Raw genomic sequence first — 22,420 nt, 5'->3', positions numbered from 1 at the left:
TGCATGTCAAAAAAATGACCAAAAAGGCAAGGCTATAGTAAGGCAAAAATGTCAAAATATGACATGTCCCAAAAACAGCTGAAAACACCTCAAAACAGCATAAAATAGCGTGCCAAGACACACCCATAGCATAGAATTTTGCAAAAACGGCCAAAAACACCAAAATAATGCATGTCAAAAAAATGACCAAAAAGGCAAGGCTATAGTATGGCAAAAATGTCAAAATATGACATGTCCCAAAAACAGCTGAAAACACCTCAAAACAGCATAAAAATAGCGTGCCAAAGACACGCCATAGCATAGAATGTTGCAAAAACGGCCAAAAACACCAAAAATAATGCATGTCAAAAAAATGACCAAAAAGGCAAGGCTATAGTAAGGCAAAAATGTCAAAATATGACATGTCCCAAAAACAGCTGAAAACACCTCAAAACAGCATAAAACGTGCCGAGACACGCCATAGCATAGAATGTTGCAAAAAACGGCCCAAAACACACAAAATATGCATGTCAAAAAAATGACCAAAAAGGCAAGGCTATAGTAAGGCAAAAATGTCAAAATATGACATGTCCCAAAAACAGCTCAAAACGCTTGAAAACAGCATGAAATTGCATGCTGACACACGCCACAGCATAGTTTGTTCCAAAAACGGCCAAAAACATCATAATAATGTATGTTGAAAAAATTACCGAAAAGGCAAGGATATAGTAAGGCAAAATTGTCAAAATATGACATGTCCCAAAAACAGCTGAAAACACATCAAAACAGTATAAAATAACTTGCTGGGACACGTCATAACATATTTTGTTGCTGTAGCTGGAGACAGTTGAGAATAGCCTGCCAAGACACACCATAACATAGAAAGTAGCAAAAATGGGAACAAACATCATAATTTGGCATGTCGAAAAAATGACCAAAAATGTAAGCCGAAAAATAACGAAATTTGGCATGTCCTAAAATTTGCTGAAAAGAGCTGGAAACAGCTCAGAATAGCCTGTCAAGACACGCCATAGCGTAGAAAGTGGCACGTCGAAAAAATGACCAAAAATGCAAGGCTATAGTAATTGTCCAAATTTGACATGTCCCAAGCAGAAAACCACTTAAAAACGCATGAAATAGCTTGCCGAGACATGCCATAGCATAGAATGTTGCAAAAACAGCCAAAAACACCTTAAAATGGCAAGTTATAAAAACAATGACCAAAACTGCAATACTATAGAATGGTAAAAATGTCAAAAGTGACTTGTCCCAAAAACAGCTGAAAACACGCTAAAATATTGCATAACATAGTGTGCAGAGATATGCCATAGCATGGAATGTTGCTAAAATGGCCAAAACCACCATAATATGGTATGTTGAAAAAATGATTCAAAAGGCAATAACATAGTTTGGCAAAAATGTCATAAAATGACATGTCCCAAAAACAGCTGAAAACTGCATAAAATAACTTACTGAGGCACACCATGGAGTGCACTGTTTGCAAAAACGGCCAAAAACACTGTAATTTTGCTTGTTAAAAAAGTGACCCAAAAGGCAATACTGTAGTATGGACACAATATCAAAAAATGAAATGTCCCAAAAACAGCTGGAAAAAAAGCATAAAATAGTGTGCCGAGAGATGCCATAGCATTGAATGCTGCCAAACAGCCAAAAATGCCATTATATGCCATGTCGAAAAAATGACCCAAAAGGCAATACTATAGCATAGCAAAAAATGTCATTTTGGATAACATACTATACTATTGCATTTTTATTCAGCCCATTTTTGATAACATACTATACTGTGATGTTTTTTGCCCCGTGTCTGGTGCCATACTGTACTATGACATTTTTAGCCAGTTCTGGACAAAATATTATACTATGCCTTTTTTTTCATGCATTGTGGATGAAGTAAACCATACTATGACATTTTTAGCCCATTTTGGACACCATACTATACTGTGCTGTTTTTAAGCCATTTTTGACAACATACTCTAATATGACATTTGTATGCATTTTTGGATGACTTACTTTAACGTTTTGATGAATTTTTTGATGACATACTATACTTTGACTTTTCTTAAATTTTTGGATGATACTACGAGATCATGTTTTTGTGCCACTTTGGACAACATAGTATACTATGATGTTTTCACGTCCATTTGGATGCCTTAAGGGGCGGTGTGGAGCCATTTAGCCACACCTGCATCATAAACCAACACAATACGACATTTTTTGCCAGGCCGGACTTGCGTACCAAGTTTCATGGGTATGTTGCAGCCTCCAAAAATGTGATTCATTTGGCAGAAAAAAAATAATTCCTTGCATTCCAAGAGGGTCCTTGCACCATTCGGTGTTCGGGCCCTAATTAATCACACTTTAACCTGCTGATTTCTGGGGTATCATTATTGTTGTTAAATACTTAATCAAAGTTGTTGAGAAAGTGGAGTACTCAGCCAGAGGCTGGGGTGAACATTTTTTAATTGATCATTTTCATAACATTAAATTCATGCTGTTAACCACAGTTTCAGACACTTAAGACTAATGCCTTTACAACAGCTCAAAAAGATGGCAAAATGTGTCCTTTCGGTAAGTACATTTTATAAAAGTGTGTTTTAGTGGTTCTTTAGATAAAATATAATAAAAATAAAAACATACTAATTAACACTCAAAGTGCCAAAATTTTAAACTATCCTTAACAAGAAAAATAGGCCTAGTTTACAGGATACAAACTAAACATCATTAAAATGTGGCCCCATTACAGGGTAGTTGCATTAAAGTTTGTTTTTATGAACGCAGTTTACGGAATTTTTCCACCCATTGCTGGTCAAAACCACAGGCTTTGTGTTTATTTTGTTTATTAGATCTGAGAAGATGAATACAAACTGATGTTAACACTAGAGGGGCTGGAATTCCATACCTACTAAAATGTTTACATTATTTAGGGGAAGTTGTAGCTTAACATTAGTTGAAGACTCCGTCAAAGAACTTTTAATAAAATATAGCTATATTAGGCTATATAATTTATATTATACAAATTTATACATTTGAGAGCTATTCACACATTTTCAGCTTGATATGGACGCTGAGAGAGACGGTGTTACTCTTCCTCCTTGGCATATTTTAAGAATCACTTTCCAATAAGGATTAAACTTCCGCGGCCGCTTTCGAAGTTTTACTTTTGACAGGGACATTGAAAATGTATCAATGTAACCGCGGCAAAACCTGTGTGATTGTTATGACTGCCTGTAGCCGAAATCGGTAAAAATGATGACATTTTTCTTACCGTTTGTGCAATTTGTATCAATAACATTCATCTAGTCCTCACCTGGACCGATTTCACTACAATACATCCATGGCCTGGAAATGTATTGTTTTTATTTATCAGGATAACGTCTGACACTGACGCTTTTGGCACTGAGGGAAACTTCTCCATGGAAAATAAAAGTTTATCGGAGTATAGGAAGTGATAAAGTTGATCTTGTTCATCTGCTTCCAATCTGTGATGCGGACAGTCAGGCACCGCGGCAGCGCCGCGATGGACACCTGCGGTCATTGCGTTTAAACACAACATGAAGACGTGGAATGATTATATTGCGTTAGTTTATGATGACATTAACCATTTGAGGTGGTGGCAGCCGCCGCAAAAATTAATATGCAGTAAAAACCCTGAAGAACACCATGAAATAAATACAAAACATATGTGTTTCTGATGCAAGTGACAGCTGACTGAACAAATCAAGCAGCAGGATGAAACAAGCCTGGGGGCAGGCTAGATGTACAGAATCAAAAACAAAATCCTGGCTTAATCTGCTATCTAGATTTTGTGCAATAGCCCTCTGCTCTTAAACAGGCTAATAACGCAAAAGAAAAACTTTTATATAAGACTTCACGGGGCTTCCACAGCAATGGTGTTAGACCTTTGAGTGCTTTTAAAACACACACGCACGCACAAATACACACACACTTTTCAATAAAACATAGAATATGATTTTAATTGCATTTTTTTCTTATCTCAACCACGATACACTGCATGATGAAAAACTGAATATGTTCACCAATGGGCCAGAAAATATCCCTGAAACTACATAAAAACAAAGGTCACAGTTTAAAGTTGTGAAGATTTCTTCAGTATCCAAGTTGAAGTTAGCACACAATAGCTTTCACATTACTAAAACAAACAAAAACATATTTACTCACATATCCTTGTATAACCTTATAGATGATTGTAGAAATGTTGTTTAGTAGTAGCTCTGAACTACCTAAACTTGTCAATGCGTTTCATATGACCAAATTAGAAGACTGCAGTGGATGAATGTCTTCATTTGTACCATGTAAATAACAACCACTACTGATCATAGAGTGCCCTCTGTTGGGTTTTTGGATGAACTGCAATAGGGTGCTGCTAAATTATATAATCCCTGCTAAAATATAATTTAATTATTTCTTAAACTGCAGAACACACTCAGTTCCCAAGATGACCAAGATGAAAATTTGAAAGGACTACAGTCATCCACTTAAACATGGTCTGGATGTCAATGGTGGCTGTAAATAATTTGAGATTAAATTTAAGGGATTTCCTAAGAACTAGAACAATAATTGTCAAAATTATTACAAACACAGAGATAATCTTCAATACACAGCAGACAGCAGGATAGTATTTCCTTCACAACAGCCAGCAGAACAATATGAAGCCACAGAGTTTAGTATGATGTCACAACAACCTCTAATGGTTCATTCTTGGGGTGGGACTCCTTGACCCATAAAACCACCTTGGGGAGGGTAAGGGTATGCAGGACCCATCATCAGTGGATAAGGCTGCATTTGTACGATGGTTTGATTTGACATGTTGTGGACGACAGGTGTTTTTTTGCGATGTTTCAACTCACGATGCATCTGACACCAGGAGCACCACTCACAGAAACAGGAGGCTAGGATGTCCTTACAGATGGAACCCTGCAGAGAACCAAAAAAAAAGGAAAGTTGTAAATTCAATTGCCTCATTTTTTTTAAAACTTCTCATATGAAATGCTTTACAAGCATCATACCTTGATGCCATATCTGTTTCGCATGGCAACCCGCAGAGAAAGGACTGCAGGAGGAATACACATTCCTGCTCTTGCGCAGAGGTCACATAATGGGAGTAAACGGCTCTCTCCAAATCTTTCTGAAACTGTGCATGCAATGCAAGGGCAGCACCAGAAACCGTAGCAACCTAAAAAATAAAAACACACAGATAGACCAACAGAGTGGTGGCAGCTTTAAAGTGACCTGTACAAGAAGACCTTACAAATGAGACAAAATAAGCCCTCTGATCCAAAAGAAAACAAATTTGTTGAAATAGTGGTACTGGTTCGTACATGTGCTCACGTCCTCAAAGCAGTCACAGAGACTAGCGTCCCAGTCTGTCAAAGGTTGGGCTTCCATCGGACGTTGAACTACTTCAGCCACAGGTGCTGAACAATGAACCTGTATTGACACACAGAGATCAGAACACAGTGAAAATTACAGAAAATTTTTATCCTTGAATTTAAGTTTCTTAATCTTTTACCACTATTTCTATAGAAGCACATGTCTGAAAATGTAATTCTTGTACCATCTTCTACAGATTACTTGACTCAATTTTGAAGCACCTTGTTGCAACCTGTTGCAGCGAGGTTTGCATAGATATAAATCTGCATTCTTTTTTTGTGTGTAAAATGCAGAGGTGATTTCTATCAAATAAGTGTTTTCCAATGAGTTTCAGTGTGACAACAGCTACACTGTGGGGTTTTAATTTAATTAATTTTGATTGAATTTAATTGATTAATTTTAATTTTAATTCAATACACTCAAGAACCTGGGAGCCATACTTGAATAAAACAAAAGTCTTAGCTGAAAATGACTTTGGTAAAATTACCTATTAGAATATTATTTGAGTAAAACTCTTTAAGGATCTGATATTATACTAGCAGTATCAAATGAAATTTTATTTTATAAAGCTCAGTGTAAGGAGGAGGATAATTATATTTACTTCTTCTAACATGTAGGGTACAGCAGCTTAAAAATGCAGTGTGCATTATTTTTCAAGAACAACCATGTCTTCTTCACAAGTTAAGTAATGAATCAATGTATGACTTTGTTACATTACATCACTGTTTAGGATATGAATCACTTCATCAAGACTACGTCCCTTTTTTCCCCTAATTTATTTATTTTTCTGTTTTGTTTTGCTTGTTTAAGGTTAATATGTATTATCAAAAACTGCCATATCTTTTTTTAAGAATGTGATCTTTTGCATGTTGAACAGCGTAACAGAAACAATGGTGCAAACCTGATTCCATTGGCACAGAGTAAACAGAACCACATGTTAAGAATAGTTTGACGTTGGTATTTGTCTTTATGATTACTCACTTCTCAAAGTGAATGTTATGCATACATGGTGTTAATATCCCAATAAGGAAACTATCCCTTTTTGAATGTGTTTAATCAAAGAACAGACAATAAGAAACGATATGTTCTCACTCAAGAAGACACATTATAAAAAGCATAATTACCTTTGTTGAGAGATCCCGCGGCACGTAATGGCCAAGGCTCAGTGCTTTATTGATGCTTCCCCACACTTTTAACACAGACACTGGAAACACTAATCACACTGAGAATGACAATTTCCTCCTGCAGCTTGCCTACTCCCTGAAATGGAAATGGGGGGTGGGTCTGCACCTCTGCAATTGCATTATTATCAGACAACTGTTCAATATTTGGCATGTTTTTATTCAAGAACTTTTCAACATGTTCTTCAGTAATGCAAATAATATTATTGTCATTCTTTTGAATAAAGATAAAATTAAGCAAATCTTGTTAAAGAGCTCTCTTTTAAGGGACCATATCAGTCTTTTTGACATGTGGATTACAAATCATTCTCACCTTTATGCAGAAGTCAGTATCTTTATTTTTTCATAATAATTTACCATAAGCGAACTATGTGGTAGTTATTCTCTGCCCAATCATCACTGTCACTGGCTTCAAATCTTAAACCGATAGAGCAATTTCTCAGGGGAAAAAAAACTGTTCAAGAAAATAAATGCATTGCAGATGTGTAAAGGTGACTTTCAAGGGTTTATGTGACACATTTTCACTTTTCCATTTTTTTTTACAATGGAAGCCAGCGGCAGTGGTGAATTGGCAGAAAATATCTGCCTCCTCTTTTCTCTTCAGTTTCTGATACAAGGCATTTTATTTGGAAACATTTACAGGAACGTGTTGTCGGCAGTGCAGGAGCTTCCGCGACTTCATAAATGAGTGGAATTTGTGCTTAAAAATGTGGAAAAACTGTACTCATAGCTGCTGGCATGGTTCATTCTGATAGAAAACAAATCATTGATTTTTCAAATGATGAAACAAAATGCCTTCATGACAGGACACGTTTCATGTAGCCAACATCTGCAGGTGCAACTGCAGACCACAACTTCCTGACTAACCCGTCACAGCCCCAGTGTGACAGATATGAGAGCACATTGTTTACCACAGCTTTCACTCAAAACATGTTATGTAAGGCTGCTTTTCACTGGTAGAACATCCAGGTTGCAACGGCAAGTGGCACACCTCCAATTTTTTTTGGTGGAGGTAGCCAGATGAAAATCTTGGGGTGGCATACCAAAACTAAAAGCCATAACCAAAAATTTCAGGAATTTTACTATGCTCTTGAAGTATATGGGCAAGTTGTTCACTATGTCAGTATGACAGTTGAGGAATCACATACTGATATACTTTGGTTTATTATTTTACAGTTAATTATCTATTGTGCAGAGACCTCAGATAGACATTTTGAGTTCCATGTATTAGGCGATTCATTGTTCTTCAAATACACTGGTTAAGCCTTTAACGTCCTGCTCAACTGTTTGGTCGAGCACATTTTGAGTCACTATATCTTAATGTGTTGAATTCAACTCAACATGACTGAGCAATCTCTATCATTTAGTTCAGGTATGTTATGCTAAAAAAAATCCACTAGATGTCACTTTGTCTTTAAACAGTCTGCCTTTTCAGTTTACCTCCTATAGAAGGTTAGTTACAAGAAAAACCACACCAGACATTAGGGCTCTGTGTACTGGGATTTTTAAAGGAAGCCATATTTATTTGACATTTTATAGTTTTAGATGACTTAATGAGCAAATTTATGTAACTTAAACATAACTTGTAACTTAAACTTTGTAAATCAAATGTAATAAGGGTCAAATAATTTTTAAAAACATGCTCTACCAAACAGTTGATTTGGGCTTGTTAAGGTAGTGGAGCTGAGCTAATGAAATTTCAATTGACTATTTGTGAAGACATAAGTTAACTGATAACTGATAACTGATCATTCGTGTTAAGATAATACATCTGCATTTTCTATGAAAAAAAAAGGGATGGATATTCCGTGTTGTTAATACCATATAGTTAATGCTAGTCCATTATATATTTGGTGAAAGTCTTTTTTATATGTCTGATTTTTTTCACAATTTCTGGGACTTTTTTTGTGCTGTAATGGTAAATATGCATGGAAATACTATTAGTACTGATAATACAACTAATTCTATGGTCACAAATTGATTTTGTTGGTATACTAACAAATTCCAAACATTACATTACATAGGGTAAATGATTTATAATTTTGATTTTTTTCCCTTTATATCTTACTTATCATAAACGCCCATCTCAACCGTTTGGTAGAGGCCAGAGGGCGATATTTAAAAAGCTACGGGGTCAGTTAAAAAGGATAAATGTTGATTTTTGTTATTATAGCCCCAAGAGCACAAAAAATGTAAAATAAAAATGTCCACTTTTTTTTCTAAATGAGGACATTAAAAAGACTGCGTTGCTTTAATGTGAGGGTGTACTTTGATAAATAACAAAACATTTACTGAAAACAAGTCTATTAAGGGCCAGCAATTATATTATGGTGACCACTGCACTGTCATCTAAGCTGTCTAATATCTAGGTCATAGGGCACCATTCAGCCGTCTAGAGGTAAAATATTTGTGTCTTGAAGGGGTTTCGGCAAAGAACTTTTCATTATTTATTTTTCAGTCTGAGGAATTTAAGAAGTCTCGTACTTTGACGTGTATTTGTATGTCAAAGAGCAGAAGATGAGAGCAGCACAATCAAGTTATTCAAGTTTTGTACATAGTACATCCAAATGTCAGCAAGGTTTGATTACTTAAAGCTGCTATGTGAGAAATTGCAGCTCTTCTGACTCTCTCCAGTGATAACATCAATTAAGACACGGTACACTGAAAGCTCAAACAAAGCATTCATTTACTGGGGCTGAAAGAACTTGACCAAAAATATCAACAGGGTAGGATCAACACAACCAACCATAAATTTCACCTTTGTGACATGGCCTCTGACATTTGATGCCTTTTATACACAGATCTGTTCTCCTGCCATGCTAAAGAAACAAAATGAGCCTCACTGATAATATCTCGGCACTTCTTATTACTACAGATGTAAGAGTGATACCAGTTTCGTGCAAAGTAAAAGTATTATTTATTTTACATTTTTTGCAACACAGGTTATACAAAGCATGCAAACAAAATGACAAGCTTTCAAATATAAGCAGAAACTCCATCAACACTGTATGTTGACTGATGAAGCAAAGTTACTTCACTGGAATTGTCAAATTTTTTTAGAAACAAAGTCACATGATCATATAAAGATTCCCCAAACTTTCAAAATAAAACAATTTTATAGAACTGATTTTTTCTTATTATTTTCAAGTAATTATCACAACGGATAACATAATAATAATAGTAATTAAAATCTACATATAATGATGTACACAGAGTTCTACTTGGGTTTTAAAATCCTTCAAAAAGCTGTTGGGTCAACTTCATAATGTTGACATATTGTTTTGTGCTCTGATAATACATAATTCCTTCATCATTTATGTGGATCTAAAGCAGCAACAGACAATGACAAGTATGTGTTTTAGTAGTGTTCAGGAAACATATACAAATCTCTGCTCTCATGCTCTCTTTCACATTTTAGGGCATTTTTGTGAATTTCTCTTGATCCATCATTTCGAGACCTTTACAAAATTAGTTCACTTTTATTAAGTGAGATAAACCCTTAGCCTTTAAAAATAGGAAGTTAATAATCATATCTACCTAGAGTTGCCATGATTAACATTGAAGTTAGATATTAGACTGACATTGACCCAGCATGCTCTGATGTAAAGTATTTAAAAATGTAAATATATACCTTACATACACAATGTAAAGTACTTAAAATCATTTGCATGTCACTGCTAAAAAAAGGTCCCAACAAGAACTGAACTCTCCCACACCTAATCAAAAGTAATCAGTTTTTCACGTAACAAATGCTACATGGTCACATCACAAAGCTGATTTCTGCTAAATCAAATGTCTTTAACAAGACAGAGCAGACCGGTTAGAAATCACAACTCTCAGTATGACTGAACTGTGAAAACCCCTGGCTGCCCAGGAGCCATAATGACTGGAGGAGGCTGCGCGTTGACAACAACAGCCTTGTTTTTCTTGCGGTACTTTAACTCGCGATGCATCTGACAATAGGAGCACCACTCACAGAAACAGGAAGTGGCAATATCCTTACAGAGAGAACCCTGTAGAGAACCAAAATATTGATTATGCTTTTTTACTGTGTTTCTCAAGTATTATTTAGTGTCTTACATTATTCATTTTTTTTATATGTCTACAGAAAAACAGACATATGTTTTCTATAACTATTCATGTCTGTATACATGTCATACCTTGATACCATATTTGTGTCGAATGCCAACCCGGAGAGCCAAAGCTGCAGGAGGCACACACAGAGGGATGCCACAGGCTGATGTGATGGCAGGACTCAATATGTCGCATAATGGGAGACAACGGTTGTCTCCAAATTTTCCTGCAACTGTGCAGGCCATGCAAGGGCAGCACCAGAAACCATAGCAGCCTGAAAAATGAGCAGATTTAAGTTCTCATATTTAGTCCACGTGGCTTTATCTGACTGAAGAGGGATGCACAAATAGAGCTGGGTATTGTCAAGAACCTCACAATTCACACGACGTAAATACTATCGACTCTGTGTATCCAAATGTCAGCTTTTAATGTTGTCGGCGCTGATTTTAACACACTGCTCATGGATGTATTATAAGGAAGTCGCCACTGTCGCCATTTTAATGAATAAACAACAGATGTTGTTTGGGGGTCAAACGGGGCCTCTGAACAACGTCAATCACAGTCCGGCGGGAGCGGGGCGTCATTACAACGGAAATAACCAATTTAAGGATTTTATGAATCGATAATGAATTGGCAAAAACAATATTGCAATGCACTGATGAACCGATTTTTTTACCCAGCCCTATACACAAATGAGAAAAGAAAAACCTCTATACAAGTTAGCCACTAAATCTGACATTATTTTAAATAAATATGAATGAAAGTTGTTTTTTAACTTACAAGAACTTGTGTCATCACAACAGTCCAAGATGTCCGAGTTCCAGTTTGTCATGGGATATGCCATTGGCTTGTGAATTTACCACAGATGGAGATCAATTAACCTGTTAACACACAAAAATCAGTGTATAATATTCTGTACACTGCATGCTGTGTGTATACACACACACACACACACACACACACAACACACACACACACATATATATATACACACACATATACATATATCTATATATATATATATATATATCTATATATATACACATATATCTATATATATATATATACATATATCTATATATATACACATATATCTATATATATATACTATATATTATACTATTATTAATACAATTCATTCTGCTTATACTGTGTATATCTATGAATTCATAAACCTTACGGTTTAGTCCACATTCTATTTAATCTATTTTTTATTCATTTAGTACCTCACCTCCTTCTTACACATTCAGGACAGAACTTCAGTGTTGCATCAGCGATTCATAAACCTTGAACTTTTACACAGTCTTGGTTTCATTCAGCTTTTTAATACTAACCTCGACATCGATCACTTTACCTCATTATTGCACATTCAAGCCCCTAATTCAGTGTAACGTCAGCTTTAAAAAAAAAAACACATTTTAAAAAATCTACATCATTTATACATTAATGGTTTTATTCAATGTCTAAAGATCACCTTGCAGCATCAGCTTTTCCACATGCAGCATTCACACCCACAATTTCCTAAGAATTCTCTTGTTCTCTGTATTTCCTGTATATTGCTTAGTTTTGCACTTCTGGTTAGATGGCACCTGTGATCTGTGCCCTGACGCTGACCTAAAAAAATCTTTTAAGTTAAATGTACAGTTGCAATTTAATTAGGATAACATTAGGGTAAAATTATATCACATTCAACTTAAAGTAAAAGTTATCCTCACAACACACATTTGATCCATAAGATCATTCACACCTTCTTGATTTTATGGAACATTTAGCTATGTATTATGTAAAAACGTAGTTTGAAATGATAAAATATGGTGATATTTTGCATTGACCTTGAGTGTAACAGCAGCAAACCAGTAAATGCAGGTCACTGTCACTCAGTCCCTATGAATGAGCTATTAATAGGCTATGGGCTCTTTAGTGAGAAAAATGATAAAGAGCAGCAGGAAGTGTCCGCATGAAAATGTTGTGCACTTGGTTTTGTGAACATGGACAAGCTTTCTTTCATATGTAAGAAATCTTTATGAATATTAGAAACACAGCAATACTGGCTGACTGGCTAATGTTAAATTTATATCATCAGCTACACATTTTAAGAATATGATAATTATTGAATTGTTGCTCATCGTCCAATCAACATACTCTGACATTAGCGACAGTGGAAGAAGCAGCAGTGAAAGAGAAAACTCTTCTGTTACTACAGTCACTTCAGCTTAGCCGGCATTCACAATACTCCCCAGGGTGTGTGAGTTTGTCTCTCAGAGGCCTGTCCTGCACAGTGGCTGTCCATCAATTGTTGCCTTATGGGCGACCTCAATTTACCTTTTACAGCCAGAGACTGAGCAGGAACTGTCATTATATGGATATGGACCCAGATTTCTTAAGATTTTGTAAGATTCCAGAAATATAATACAAGAACATACCTTTCACTATGTTTTTGTATTTTAATATTGATGAACTTCTTAGTTACCAGTAAGTAGCTGTGAAGTCACACAGTGCCAACAGTAACTGGTTGTCATCAAAAATGTTTTTGAGGCAGGGTTGATATGACTTGACAAAAACTGGTACATAAGGTTATGTTATAAAAAATGTGACAATCAATGTTTCCGAGATCCTTTCTCCTGGATCTTGTTAGCATCTGTCTTGACATATTAAGCCTTCATTTACTTTTGAAATAAATATGTCTAATCTCTTATCAGTAAACTTAAAAATCTTACCTGATTAAGCTGAAAGCCTTGTCGTCAACTTGGACAGCTCTGAAAGAATATTTTATGTATGAGGAGTGGCACCTCATGCACATTGGCCAAAAAAGCACAAACAATGCTGCAGAACCTGAACCGATGTGTGAAGACAACAGTGCACAAGCATTGTAGTGTGCCCATTGTTTTTTTTTGTTTTTTTTTTGTAGTTTAATACAGGTGTGGCAAACCAGACAAATGCTAAAAGAGATTAACAGTGACAACAAATGATTTTCATGGGTATTCGTTTTATAACCTTGCATTTAACTACATTTGACTCACTGGTGAAACTTCCGCAATTCCTTGGTTGTAGAGTAACATATTCCTTTGCATGACAATGTTGTGTGTTTTATAGTATTTATAGTATAAAATTATTTCAAAACAGCAGTTTAACCAAATATCAAAAGTAGTTTCAGTGTAGCCTTTAAGACATTTCTGCACTGATATTTTCCAAAAGAAAATATGATTATTAACTTCTTTACTTAAAGAAATATATTGTTGATAAGCTCATTCCATTTTTATAGATGCACAGTAGATTGGGCTTTAATTTTTGATTCTATATTTCTGTCCCAATCCTGAAAGATAAGGCTACAGGAGGCACAGACTGAGGTAATCTAGCAAATGCGTGAACAATCATTCTCTTTTTTAGTATCAAAAAGAGTTGTTCCACCTTGCAATAATGTTACATTAATATTGTAGATGTAAATATAGTTAAATTACTTAAATGACTGATGATCTGCCCTGATCTACTCTCAAGGTCCAGTTTTTCCTCTCTGTAATTATATTCTCAGTCATGCTTACTGTTTCTTGTTTTATGTTAGTCACATCTCCTCTTGTTTCAGATCACTTCATTTTCTGCCCTTCCTGCCAGTTTTTGATTGCCTGGCCTGCCCTGATAAGTTTCACTTGTCCCTTAATAGTCCTGCGGTCTAGTCACCTGTTCTTACTTCCCTAATCAGTGTCTTCTGCCTACAACCACCTAGTTCCTTTGTTCCTTGTACAGTTTTTCTTCATTTTCAGTTTGGAGTTCTTGCCTTGCATTAAGTCATATCAGTTTTTAATTTAACTTTTCATCTGTCTGATGATAAACACCATAGGTTACAAAATTAGTGATTTGAAAACTGGTCTTTTATTCATCGCCCAAAACAGAACCTTTCATAAAACAGGTAACACCTTGATGGTCTATTGCCCCATCTGTTGGTCATCAGTGGTAGAATATTAACATTCAAATGCAAGTTGAGGCAGTGTGTGACATGCTTTACATGTAAATACTATGCATTTTTCATTCATACAGCCACTGTGGAAGGGCATATGAGGCATCCTGACCACAAGTGTGCAGTAACACTGTAAATGTAGGTTACTCTGTAGATTCTGCCTTTACAAAATTTAATATTTATAGAATCACAGCTTAAAAATATACAGTTACATCAAAAACTGTAGCTCAGTTTTCATCTGTGAAACACAATTAAGAGGGTTGTGCAATACTGCACATTTGATCTAATTAGGTCATGTGTCTGTATGTTTATTAAAGTTATGTATTTGCTTCATGAAAAGAAAAAAGGCTGAGCCTTTGGGCCCAGCATGTGATTACATTTTTTACATCACTACTTAAAAAAAAAAATCCAAACAAAGATGTGTCCTCTCAAATCAAACCAAAAGTAATCATCAGACTATCACAACACAGTCACACCTCAGATAATGGATCTCAGCTAAATCCAGTGTCTTTAACAAGACAGGGCAGACCAATTAGAAACCACAAAGCTCAGTATGAAGGAGCTGTAACAACCCCTGGATGCCCCCTAAAACCAGCAGGAGGTGGGTTTCCAGGAGCCATCATCATTGGAGAAGGCTGCATGTTGACAACCACAACCTTGTTGCTGTTGCGGTACTTTAACTCACGATGCATCTGACAATAGGAGCAACACTCACAGAAACAGGAAGTGGCGATATCCTTACAAATAGAACCCTGTGGAGAAACAGTATTAATCATGCTCTTTTAACTGTGTTTCTCAGTTGTTATTCATGTCATATATATATACATATATATATACTTGTACAGGAGGCTTTTAATCAAAACATGACATAAGCAACCAGTGTGCTTTAATTTTACGAGTCATACCTGGATACCATACTTGTGTCGAATGCCAACCCGTAGAGCCAAAGCCGCAGGAGGCACACACAGAGGGATGCCACAGGCTGCTACTATTGCAGGGCTGAGTATGTCACATAACGGGAGACAACGGTTCTCTCCGTTGTTTCCTGCAACCGAGCAGGCCATGCAAGGGCAGCACCAGAAGCCATAGCAGCCTGGAAAACACACAGTTTTAAGCTATTATATTTGTCTGAGTGATTTTATATGGCTATAGAGGGACATACAAATGAGAAAATAAGGCATTTTTACAAGTTTTCCACAAAATTTGACATTGTTTTGAAAGGAAAGTTGTTTTTTAAAACTCACAAATACTTGCATCTGTACAACAGCCACAAAGGTCCGAGTTCCAGTTGGTCAAGGGATTTGCCATTAGCTCTTGAACTTAACCACAGATGGAGATCAATTAAGCTGTTAACACAAAAGAATCAGTGTATAATAGTCTATCTCTGTTATTACTACCACAAATCTGGTTCATGCCATTCATACTGTATAGATCTTGTATATTCATACCCCTCACTGCCCATTCTAAATCCTATTTATTCTATATTTTATTCTGTAGGCATACATTACTGCCTCTTGCATTTATGCTTGGATGCTAAACTGCATTTCTTTGTTTCAGTTCTTGTAGTCTGTGCAATGACAATATGATGGAATCTCATCTATACTATCAAGGAAATGTAAAATGATCAGATAAGATCCCTTTAATCCTGATTTTGGACCAACTTGTAATTGATATGAATACTGAAATTCACACATTCCAGATTCATGTAAAACCAGTCATGTACTACATAAAGGCAACTAGACCCAAATACAAATATGTTTCCAATGAACTGGTACTTTCTTTGTTTATTCATGAAACATAGAGACTTTATCTGCTGACCTCGACTTTGACACCATCAAACCAGCTATGCTGGACACACTTACTCAGTCTGTGAATAAAGCATTAGTAGGCCATGGGCTCCGTTGTGCGAATGACAAAAAAAACCCATCAAGCAGCAGGGAGTGTCTACAGGAATGTTTCTGTACCCTCAGTTTTGTGAATATCTGGATGGACAAGCTGCTTTTCATCTATAACAAAATCCGGATAAATATTGGAAATGCGGCAACACTGCCAACAACATAGTCTGTCTAAAGTTAAGTTATTAGGATGTAATTATTATAGTATATGTTAAACATTATCTAAAGGCTTTTGCCTTACTATAGTGTGTGATAGCATATAATGGTGTGATATCCAACAAGTGTGTAAAGTGAATTAATTGATAATTGTCTAATCAAGATACATTAATATTAGCAAGAGAGTAAGAAGCGGCAGTAACAGAGAAAACTGTCCCCACTGACTACAGAAGCTTCAGCTTCGCTAGTGTTTGCACAACTTTCAAGGTTGTGTGAGCTTGTGCCTTAGAGGCCTGCACTGCACAGTGACTTACTTTTTTGCATCCACAGACAGAGCAGGAGCTGCCATCATATAAACACATATTTCATCGTAAGATACTCACAATATGATACAACTAGACAGCTGTCACTGTGGTTTTATATTTCAATACTGATGAGTTTCTCAGTTACCAGTAAAAGCTGTCATGTCACAAAGTACCAACAGTAACTGATAGTATTTAGAAGTAACCTCTGTTTTTGTGCCACATAAGTATGACTCGTCAAAATCTGGTACATGAGGCTATGTTAGAAAAAAGTTTACCCTCTTGCTGGATCTTGTGAGCTTGTGAGCCATTTTACTTTCAAAATAAAGATTCCTAATTTCTTATCAGCAAACTTAAAAATCTTACCTGATTAAGCTGAAAGCCTTGCTGTCACCACTCAATGCAGTGAAAGAATATGTTATGCATGAGGAGTGGTCCTTCGAACCCTGAGCAAGTAAGCACAAACAATGCTGCAGAACCTGAACCTCTGTGGAAACCAGTCAGACACTACTTAACAAAGAGTGACAGTGACATGATTTAAATGGGCATTCTTTCTCTTACTTTGCATTTAACATTATGTAACTCACTGATGGGACTTTAGAGGGAGAATAATACTTTTTTTTTTTAGTTTTATGTTTTATAGTGGAATAAAAGATTTAAAAACAGTTTTCCCACCCCCAAAAAATATGAATATAACTTCTTTACTTACACAAATAGGAATTCAGTTCAACATTTAGTTTAGAAAATAACTTTCTCAAGTCACCTGTATTGATTTAAAGTCAGGTGTACTCTTGTAATGTCCCACCTGCAAATACACATATTAAGTCCTGTAGAGCCAGCAAAGACATGTATTTTTGATAATCACTTCCGATTTTTGTAGATGTGCAGCAGATGGGGCTTTAAATGACATGTGAAATCAGTGTTTTACAGCTGTCATATCTTGAGTCTACAAACAAAGGTATCCCAGCAAATAAGTGCAAAATTATATTCCCTTTTTACTATCAGAGTAATTTGTTCCATGCTTACTGTTTCCTGTTTTATTTTGTTACTTACACTGTGTCTTTTTTCAGTTTGCTTCACCTCCTGCCCTTGTGTTTTCTCAGTTTTGATAAGCCTTGCTCTCAAAGACTGTAACAGCATGGCTTTTTAACAATGCAGGACTGCAAAATGTGGGCTCTTCCACCAGAAAATTTTCCCCCAACATAATTATGATTTGATGACAATTTGTTGTTGCCAGGGACTGATACAATGACTTTCCTTTCATTCTACAACCATTACAAAAAGTACAAAATGTGATCTAGCAACTACAAGGCCAAAGCATATTCACTTAAAAAAAAAAAAAAAAAAAAAAAACATTTCAGTGATCCCTGATGCCCTTTATTAAATCATTAGACTTTTTCATTTAATATGACACCTTTCAGATGGTCTGTAGATTACATTATGAGTGATACAAAAATTGGTCTTGTATTCATAGCCCAAAACAGAAAATATGACAGACAGAAATATGATTTAAAAATGACTAAGCAGAAATAAGACTGCTCATTTTGCATTTATTCAGCCACTGTGGAAGTGCAAATGAAGCGTCCTGACCACAGCCATTTTTGTTTTAAACACACCCAACCACTTTCTCCTCAATTGAGCAATGCTCTGAAAAGCTATAGCCATCTCATTTTATACAATTTAACATATTTTCCATGGTAAAGCAAGCTTAAAAGAAATATCCCTCTGTGCTGTAACACTGCAAGTGTAAGTTACTCTGTAGATCCAGCCTTTCCCATCAATAATAGAAAAATCACAACTCAAAAATGTACAGTTACATTAAACACCACTTCGTCACCGTGCACCGCTGCTGCTCATTTTCATATCTGAAACATTAATTTCTGCATGCCTTGTCCAATTAGGTCATGTGTCTGTATGTCTAGAAAGACTACCCATGCCAAAGGGACACATTTCAAAGTGACTACATCTATGTATATCTCTGCAAAAAAAAAAGGTCCAATAAAGGACTGTATCCTTCAACACTTAACCAAAAGTAATCAGCTTTAACAGTGGATGATCACAATGTCAACGTCACACAATGAATCTCAGCAAAATCAAATGTCTTGAACAAAACAGAGCAGATCAATTTGGAGCCACAAAGCTCAGCATGAACTAACAATGAACAAGCCATTGTTGGCTCCTAAAACCAGCAGAAGGTGGGTATCCGAGAGCCGTCATTACTGGGGCTGCATGTTCACAACACCCTTGTTTTTCTTGCGGTACTTTAACTCACGATGCATCTGACAGTAGGAGCACCATTCACAGAAACAGGAAGTGGCGATGTCATTACAGAGAGAACCCTGTGGAGGACCAATTAAAGTACTGATCATGCTCTTTTAACTCTTTCTCAATTATTTGATGTCTTACATTAATCATAGGTTTACAATGTACATGAGTTTTTTAATCAAAACATGATCAAATAAATCAGTGTGCTTCAGTTTTACATGTCATACCTTGATACCATATTTGTGTCGAATGCCAACCCGAAGAGCCAAGGCTGCAGGAGGCACACACAGAGGGATGCCAATGGCTGATGTGATGGCAGGACTCAACATGTCACATAACGGGAGACAATGGTTTTCTCCAAATTTTCCTGCAACCGAGCAGGCCATGCAAGGGCAGCACCAGAAACCATAGCAGCCTGAAAAGTGAGCAGATTTAAGTGCTAGTGTTTGGCTTTATCTGACTGAAGAGGGACAGACAAAGGAGAAAATGAAGCCTTTTTCACAAGTTTTCCACAAAATATGACATTTCTTTGATTAAATATGACTGAAATTTGAGGAATTGATTCTTACAAGAGCTTTTGTCGTCACAACAGTCATAGAGGCCTGAGTTCCACTTTGTCAAGGGGTGTGCCATTGGCTCTTGAACTTCACCACAAACGGAGAACAAATAACCTGTAAACACACAAGATTCAGTGTGTAATTGTCCACTAGTGATACTACTGTTTACTCATTCTGAATATATCTAGTATATTCATACCCCTTACTGTTTATTATACATTCTATTAATAATATGTGTTTTTCTGTATATTAGGCATACATTACAGCTTCTTGCACTTCTTGTTAGATGCTAAACTACATTTCATTATCCCAGTAACTGTAATCTGTGCAATGAAAATAAAATTGAATCTAAACTCTTTTCATCCTTAAGAGTTGATGATCTGATAGATTTTGGTCCATTTACTTGAATATTGATGAGAAAAATAATTGAATTTCCACATCCTTGGTTTCATGTTAAACCAGTCACATACGACATAAAGACACTAGACTGAAACACAAATAGATTTCTAATGAGCTGTTTATGTGTTAAATATGTTGTCTTTCTCCACCAGCCTCTAGTTTGACAGCAGCATACCAGCTGGTGCTCATCATTCTGACTAAGTCCCTATAAATGAGGTTTTGTTGGCTATGGGCTCTGTGTTGATAATGACAGAAACAACAATGAGCAGCAGGGAGTGTCTGCGAGAATTTTTCTCGACCTCGGTTTTGTGAACACCTGGATGGACAGGCTTTCTGTCATCTGTAACAGATCTATATAAATATTAAATGCACAGCAATACTTGCAACACTTTATAGTATTAATTTTGTAATTTTGTATTAATTTTGGCAGGAAATTATTATGATATGATAATTATGGTCTTACATATATTTTGAAGATTACCTACAGGCTTTTGCTTCACTTTAGTGTGCGATATCGTATAGTGGTGTGTGATATCCTAGGAGTGAGGTGAATTATTGATTATTATCCAATCAAAAAACGTTAATATTAGCAACGGAGGAAGAAGCTGCAGCGAAAGAGAAAACTTTCTTCTCTTACAACAGTCACTTTTGCTCAGCTGGTGTTTACTGAGCTTGTGTCTCAGACGCCACAATGTTTTTACATCTTAATACCTATAAACTTCTTAGTTAAGAGGTTTCTAAGTAGCAGTGAAGTCACACAGTGCCAATCGTCTCCAGAATTTATTTATTTTTTTAAAAGTTTTTTAAAGCAAGGTTGGTATGACTTGTATTTATTGGTATATGAGGCTACGTTACCTCCCCAAAAAAGGGAAAACCAACAGTTTTGTTGCTCATAAACCTCTTTCCTGATTCTGGTCAGATTGCAACATATCAGATGAAGCTTTCATTTTACCTTTGAAATAAAAAATATCTAATTTATACTTAAAAACTTAAAAATCTTACCTGATTGAGCTGAAAGCCTTGTTGTCACCTCGGAAAGCTGAGAAAGAATATGTCGTGAGGAGTGGCACCTTGGACACTGAGCAAGTAGGCACAAACAATGTTGCAAAACCTGAACCTATGTGCAAAGACAACACATGAAAAGAGGGTGCCCAGGTGTGGCAAACCAGTGAGAAACTATCTATTCTAACTATCTACTATTTAAAGGGGGTGACAATGACAGAACATGACTTTTATGGATATTCTTATTCTAGCCTTGCACTGTAATATGTGTGACTCACTGGTGGGACTTCTGCAATCAAGGTTGGGCAGATTGATAATAAAATATCAATACTGTAGATATTACATTTGCATTGTGAGGGTCATTTCGTTGACATAGGGATCCATATGTTGGAAATACAATGGAAGCAGAATAAAATGGTTACCATGTTGAACTGCATCCACTTTTCATAATGTCTGTGGTTTGTAGCCTTTGTTGTATGGTTAAATGTTGGCTTATGTTTTGTATTCATGTGTATTTATGCAAAACACTTGGCATCTCCTGAAAATAAAAAAAAACTCTTTGTTTTTTTTCCTTAAGTCCTTATCTACAGCAATTGCCATATTGCACTTCCATGTTTCTTTTCAGCCCAGAATGGACAAACCAAACATTGGATCTAGATAGGGTCATTTGCGTTTTTGCATCATCCACTATAGTTGAAAGCCCCTCTGCAACACAAGCACTGAAAAAATACTATTTTTATCTATTGTTCTGTGAAACCCTTTTTTTTAGTGTTCAGCTGAGTGTTCAGCCCAGTTGAAATCACTGGGTACATTTTAAAGAGGAAGATATCTCTTTGGATAATTTGGCTCCTGGTAAAAACCTCTTAAACGTCTTGGCTCTGTAGTTATTAGAGTAAAAGCTAAACAAACATAGCAGGCATTGAGCCAGCAGCGTGTCTAAGACATGCCAAACAGCATTGGAGAAACACTGATTTGTAACATGATACTGCTTTATTCTGTGTTTTTACTGATTTCAGTCACCTGGTCTGTTGGTTTTGGAGAGGAGGAGACTTCTATGGATAATTTGGCTCATCGTAAAAACATCCTAAATAATTAACAGTGAGGGAATTCTAACCTTGACAAGTTTCAGCGGGTTGCAATCTGCAATCCCAGTCACTAGATGTCACTAAGTCCCCCTAAATGTTACACACTGGACCTTTAATTACTCACCTATCTGATGATAAACACCATAGATTACATAATGACT

At 36.1% G+C, this 22,420-nt stretch overlaps 4 protein-coding genes across 5 annotated transcripts; all 4 read right to left on the bottom strand.

Moving 5' to 3' along the window:
- Positions 1–3,964: 3,964 nt before the first annotated feature.
- On the bottom strand, positions 3,965–6,619 carry LOC121941383 (placenta-specific gene 8 protein-like). Its single transcript, XM_042484172.1, has 4 exons — positions 6,516–6,619; positions 5,340–5,448; positions 5,028–5,194; positions 3,965–4,935 (listed from the first exon to the last, which is right to left on the bottom strand). Exons 2-4 carry the CDS (start codon positions 5,404–5,406, stop codon positions 4,714–4,716), a joined length of 456 nt encoding a protein of 151 aa, XP_042340106.1. The 5' UTR covers positions 5,407–5,448; positions 6,516–6,619; the 3' UTR covers positions 3,965–4,713.
- A 2,982-nt stretch (positions 6,620–9,601) lies between these two features.
- On the bottom strand, positions 9,602–17,337 carry LOC121941385 (cornifelin homolog A-like). Of its 2 annotated transcripts, none has more exons than XM_042484175.1 (4): positions 17,318–17,337; positions 11,427–11,527; positions 10,733–10,920; positions 9,602–10,585 (listed from the first exon to the last, which is right to left on the bottom strand). In XM_042484175.1, exons 2-4 carry the CDS (start codon positions 11,488–11,490, stop codon positions 10,409–10,411), a joined length of 429 nt encoding a protein of 142 aa, XP_042340109.1. In that variant the 5' UTR covers positions 11,491–11,527; positions 17,318–17,337; the 3' UTR covers positions 9,602–10,408. The 2 variants fall into 2 exon arrangements, with proteins under 2 accessions (XP_042340109.1, XP_042340108.1); XM_042484174.1 differs by lacking the exon at positions 17,318–17,337 and adding an exon at positions 13,364–13,448.
- On the bottom strand, positions 14,531–15,912 carry LOC121941384 (cornifelin homolog A-like). Its single transcript, XM_042484173.1, has 3 exons — positions 15,843–15,912; positions 15,504–15,691; positions 14,531–15,350 (listed from the first exon to the last, which is right to left on the bottom strand). Exons 1-3 carry the CDS (start codon positions 15,904–15,906, stop codon positions 15,147–15,149), a joined length of 456 nt encoding a protein of 151 aa, XP_042340107.1. The 5' UTR covers positions 15,907–15,912; the 3' UTR covers positions 14,531–15,146.
- A 969-nt stretch (positions 17,338–18,306) lies between the features above and the next one.
- LOC121941265 (cornifelin homolog) lies at positions 18,307–21,253 on the bottom strand. Its single transcript, XM_042484020.1, has 4 exons — positions 21,175–21,253; positions 19,786–19,887; positions 19,444–19,631; positions 18,307–19,290 (listed from the first exon to the last, which is right to left on the bottom strand). Exons 2-4 carry the CDS (start codon positions 19,847–19,849, stop codon positions 19,168–19,170), a joined length of 375 nt encoding a protein of 124 aa, XP_042339954.1. The 5' UTR covers positions 19,850–19,887; positions 21,175–21,253; the 3' UTR covers positions 18,307–19,167.
- Positions 21,254–22,420: the final 1,167 nt, after the last annotated feature.

The sequence above is a fragment of the Plectropomus leopardus genome, chromosome 3 (assembly GCF_008729295.1).
Source record: "Plectropomus leopardus isolate mb chromosome 3, YSFRI_Pleo_2.0, whole genome shotgun sequence".
In the NCBI taxonomy this organism is placed as follows: Eukaryota; Metazoa; Chordata; class Actinopteri; order Perciformes; family Serranidae; genus Plectropomus; species Plectropomus leopardus.
This window is presented reverse-complemented; position numbering and strand designations above follow the sequence as displayed.

Bases quoted from the DNA above. Each gene is read 5' to 3' on its own strand.
- LOC121941383 (XM_042484172.1), bottom strand. From the start codon at position 5,406: ATGGAAGCCCAACCTTTGACAGACTGGGACGCTAGTCTCTGTGACTGC. The intron at 5,195-5,339 runs GTACGAACCAGT...TTTATTTTTTAG, and splicing joins CTTTGAGGACGTGAGCACAT to GTTGCTACGGTTTCTGGTGC. The intron at 4,936-5,027 runs GTATGATGCTTG...GGTTCTCTGCAG, and splicing joins GAAACAGATATGGCATCAAG to GGTTCCATCTGTAAGGACAT.
- LOC121941385 (XM_042484175.1), bottom strand. From the start codon at position 11,490: ATGGCATATCCCATGACAAACTGGAACTCGGACATCTTGGACTGTTGT. The intron at 10,921-11,426 runs GTAAGTTAAAAA...CTCATTTTTCAG, and splicing joins TTGTGATGACACAAGTTCTT to GCTGCTATGGTTTCTGGTGC. The intron at 10,586-10,732 runs GTATGACATGTA...GGTTCTCTACAG, and splicing joins GACACAAATATGGTATCAAG to GGTTCTCTCTGTAAGGATAT.
- LOC121941384 (XM_042484173.1), bottom strand. From the start codon at position 15,906: ATGGCAAATCCCTTGACCAACTGGAACTCGGACCTTTGTGGCTGTTGT. The intron at 15,692-15,842 runs GTGAGTTTTAAA...TGTGTTTTCCAG, and splicing joins TTGTACAGATGCAAGTATTT to GCTGCTATGGCTTCTGGTGC. The intron at 15,351-15,503 runs GTATGACTCGTA...GTTTCTCCACAG, and splicing joins GACACAAGTATGGTATCCAG to GGTTCTATTTGTAAGGATAT.
- LOC121941265 (XM_042484020.1), bottom strand. From the start codon at position 19,849: ATGGCACACCCCTTGACAAAGTGGAACTCAGGCCTCTATGACTGTTGT. The intron at 19,632-19,785 runs GTAAGAATCAAT...CTCACTTTTCAG, and splicing joins TTGTGACGACAAAAGCTCTT to GCTGCTATGGTTTCTGGTGC. The intron at 19,291-19,443 runs GTATGACATGTA...GGTCCTCCACAG, and splicing joins GACACAAATATGGTATCAAG to GGTTCTCTCTGTAATGACAT.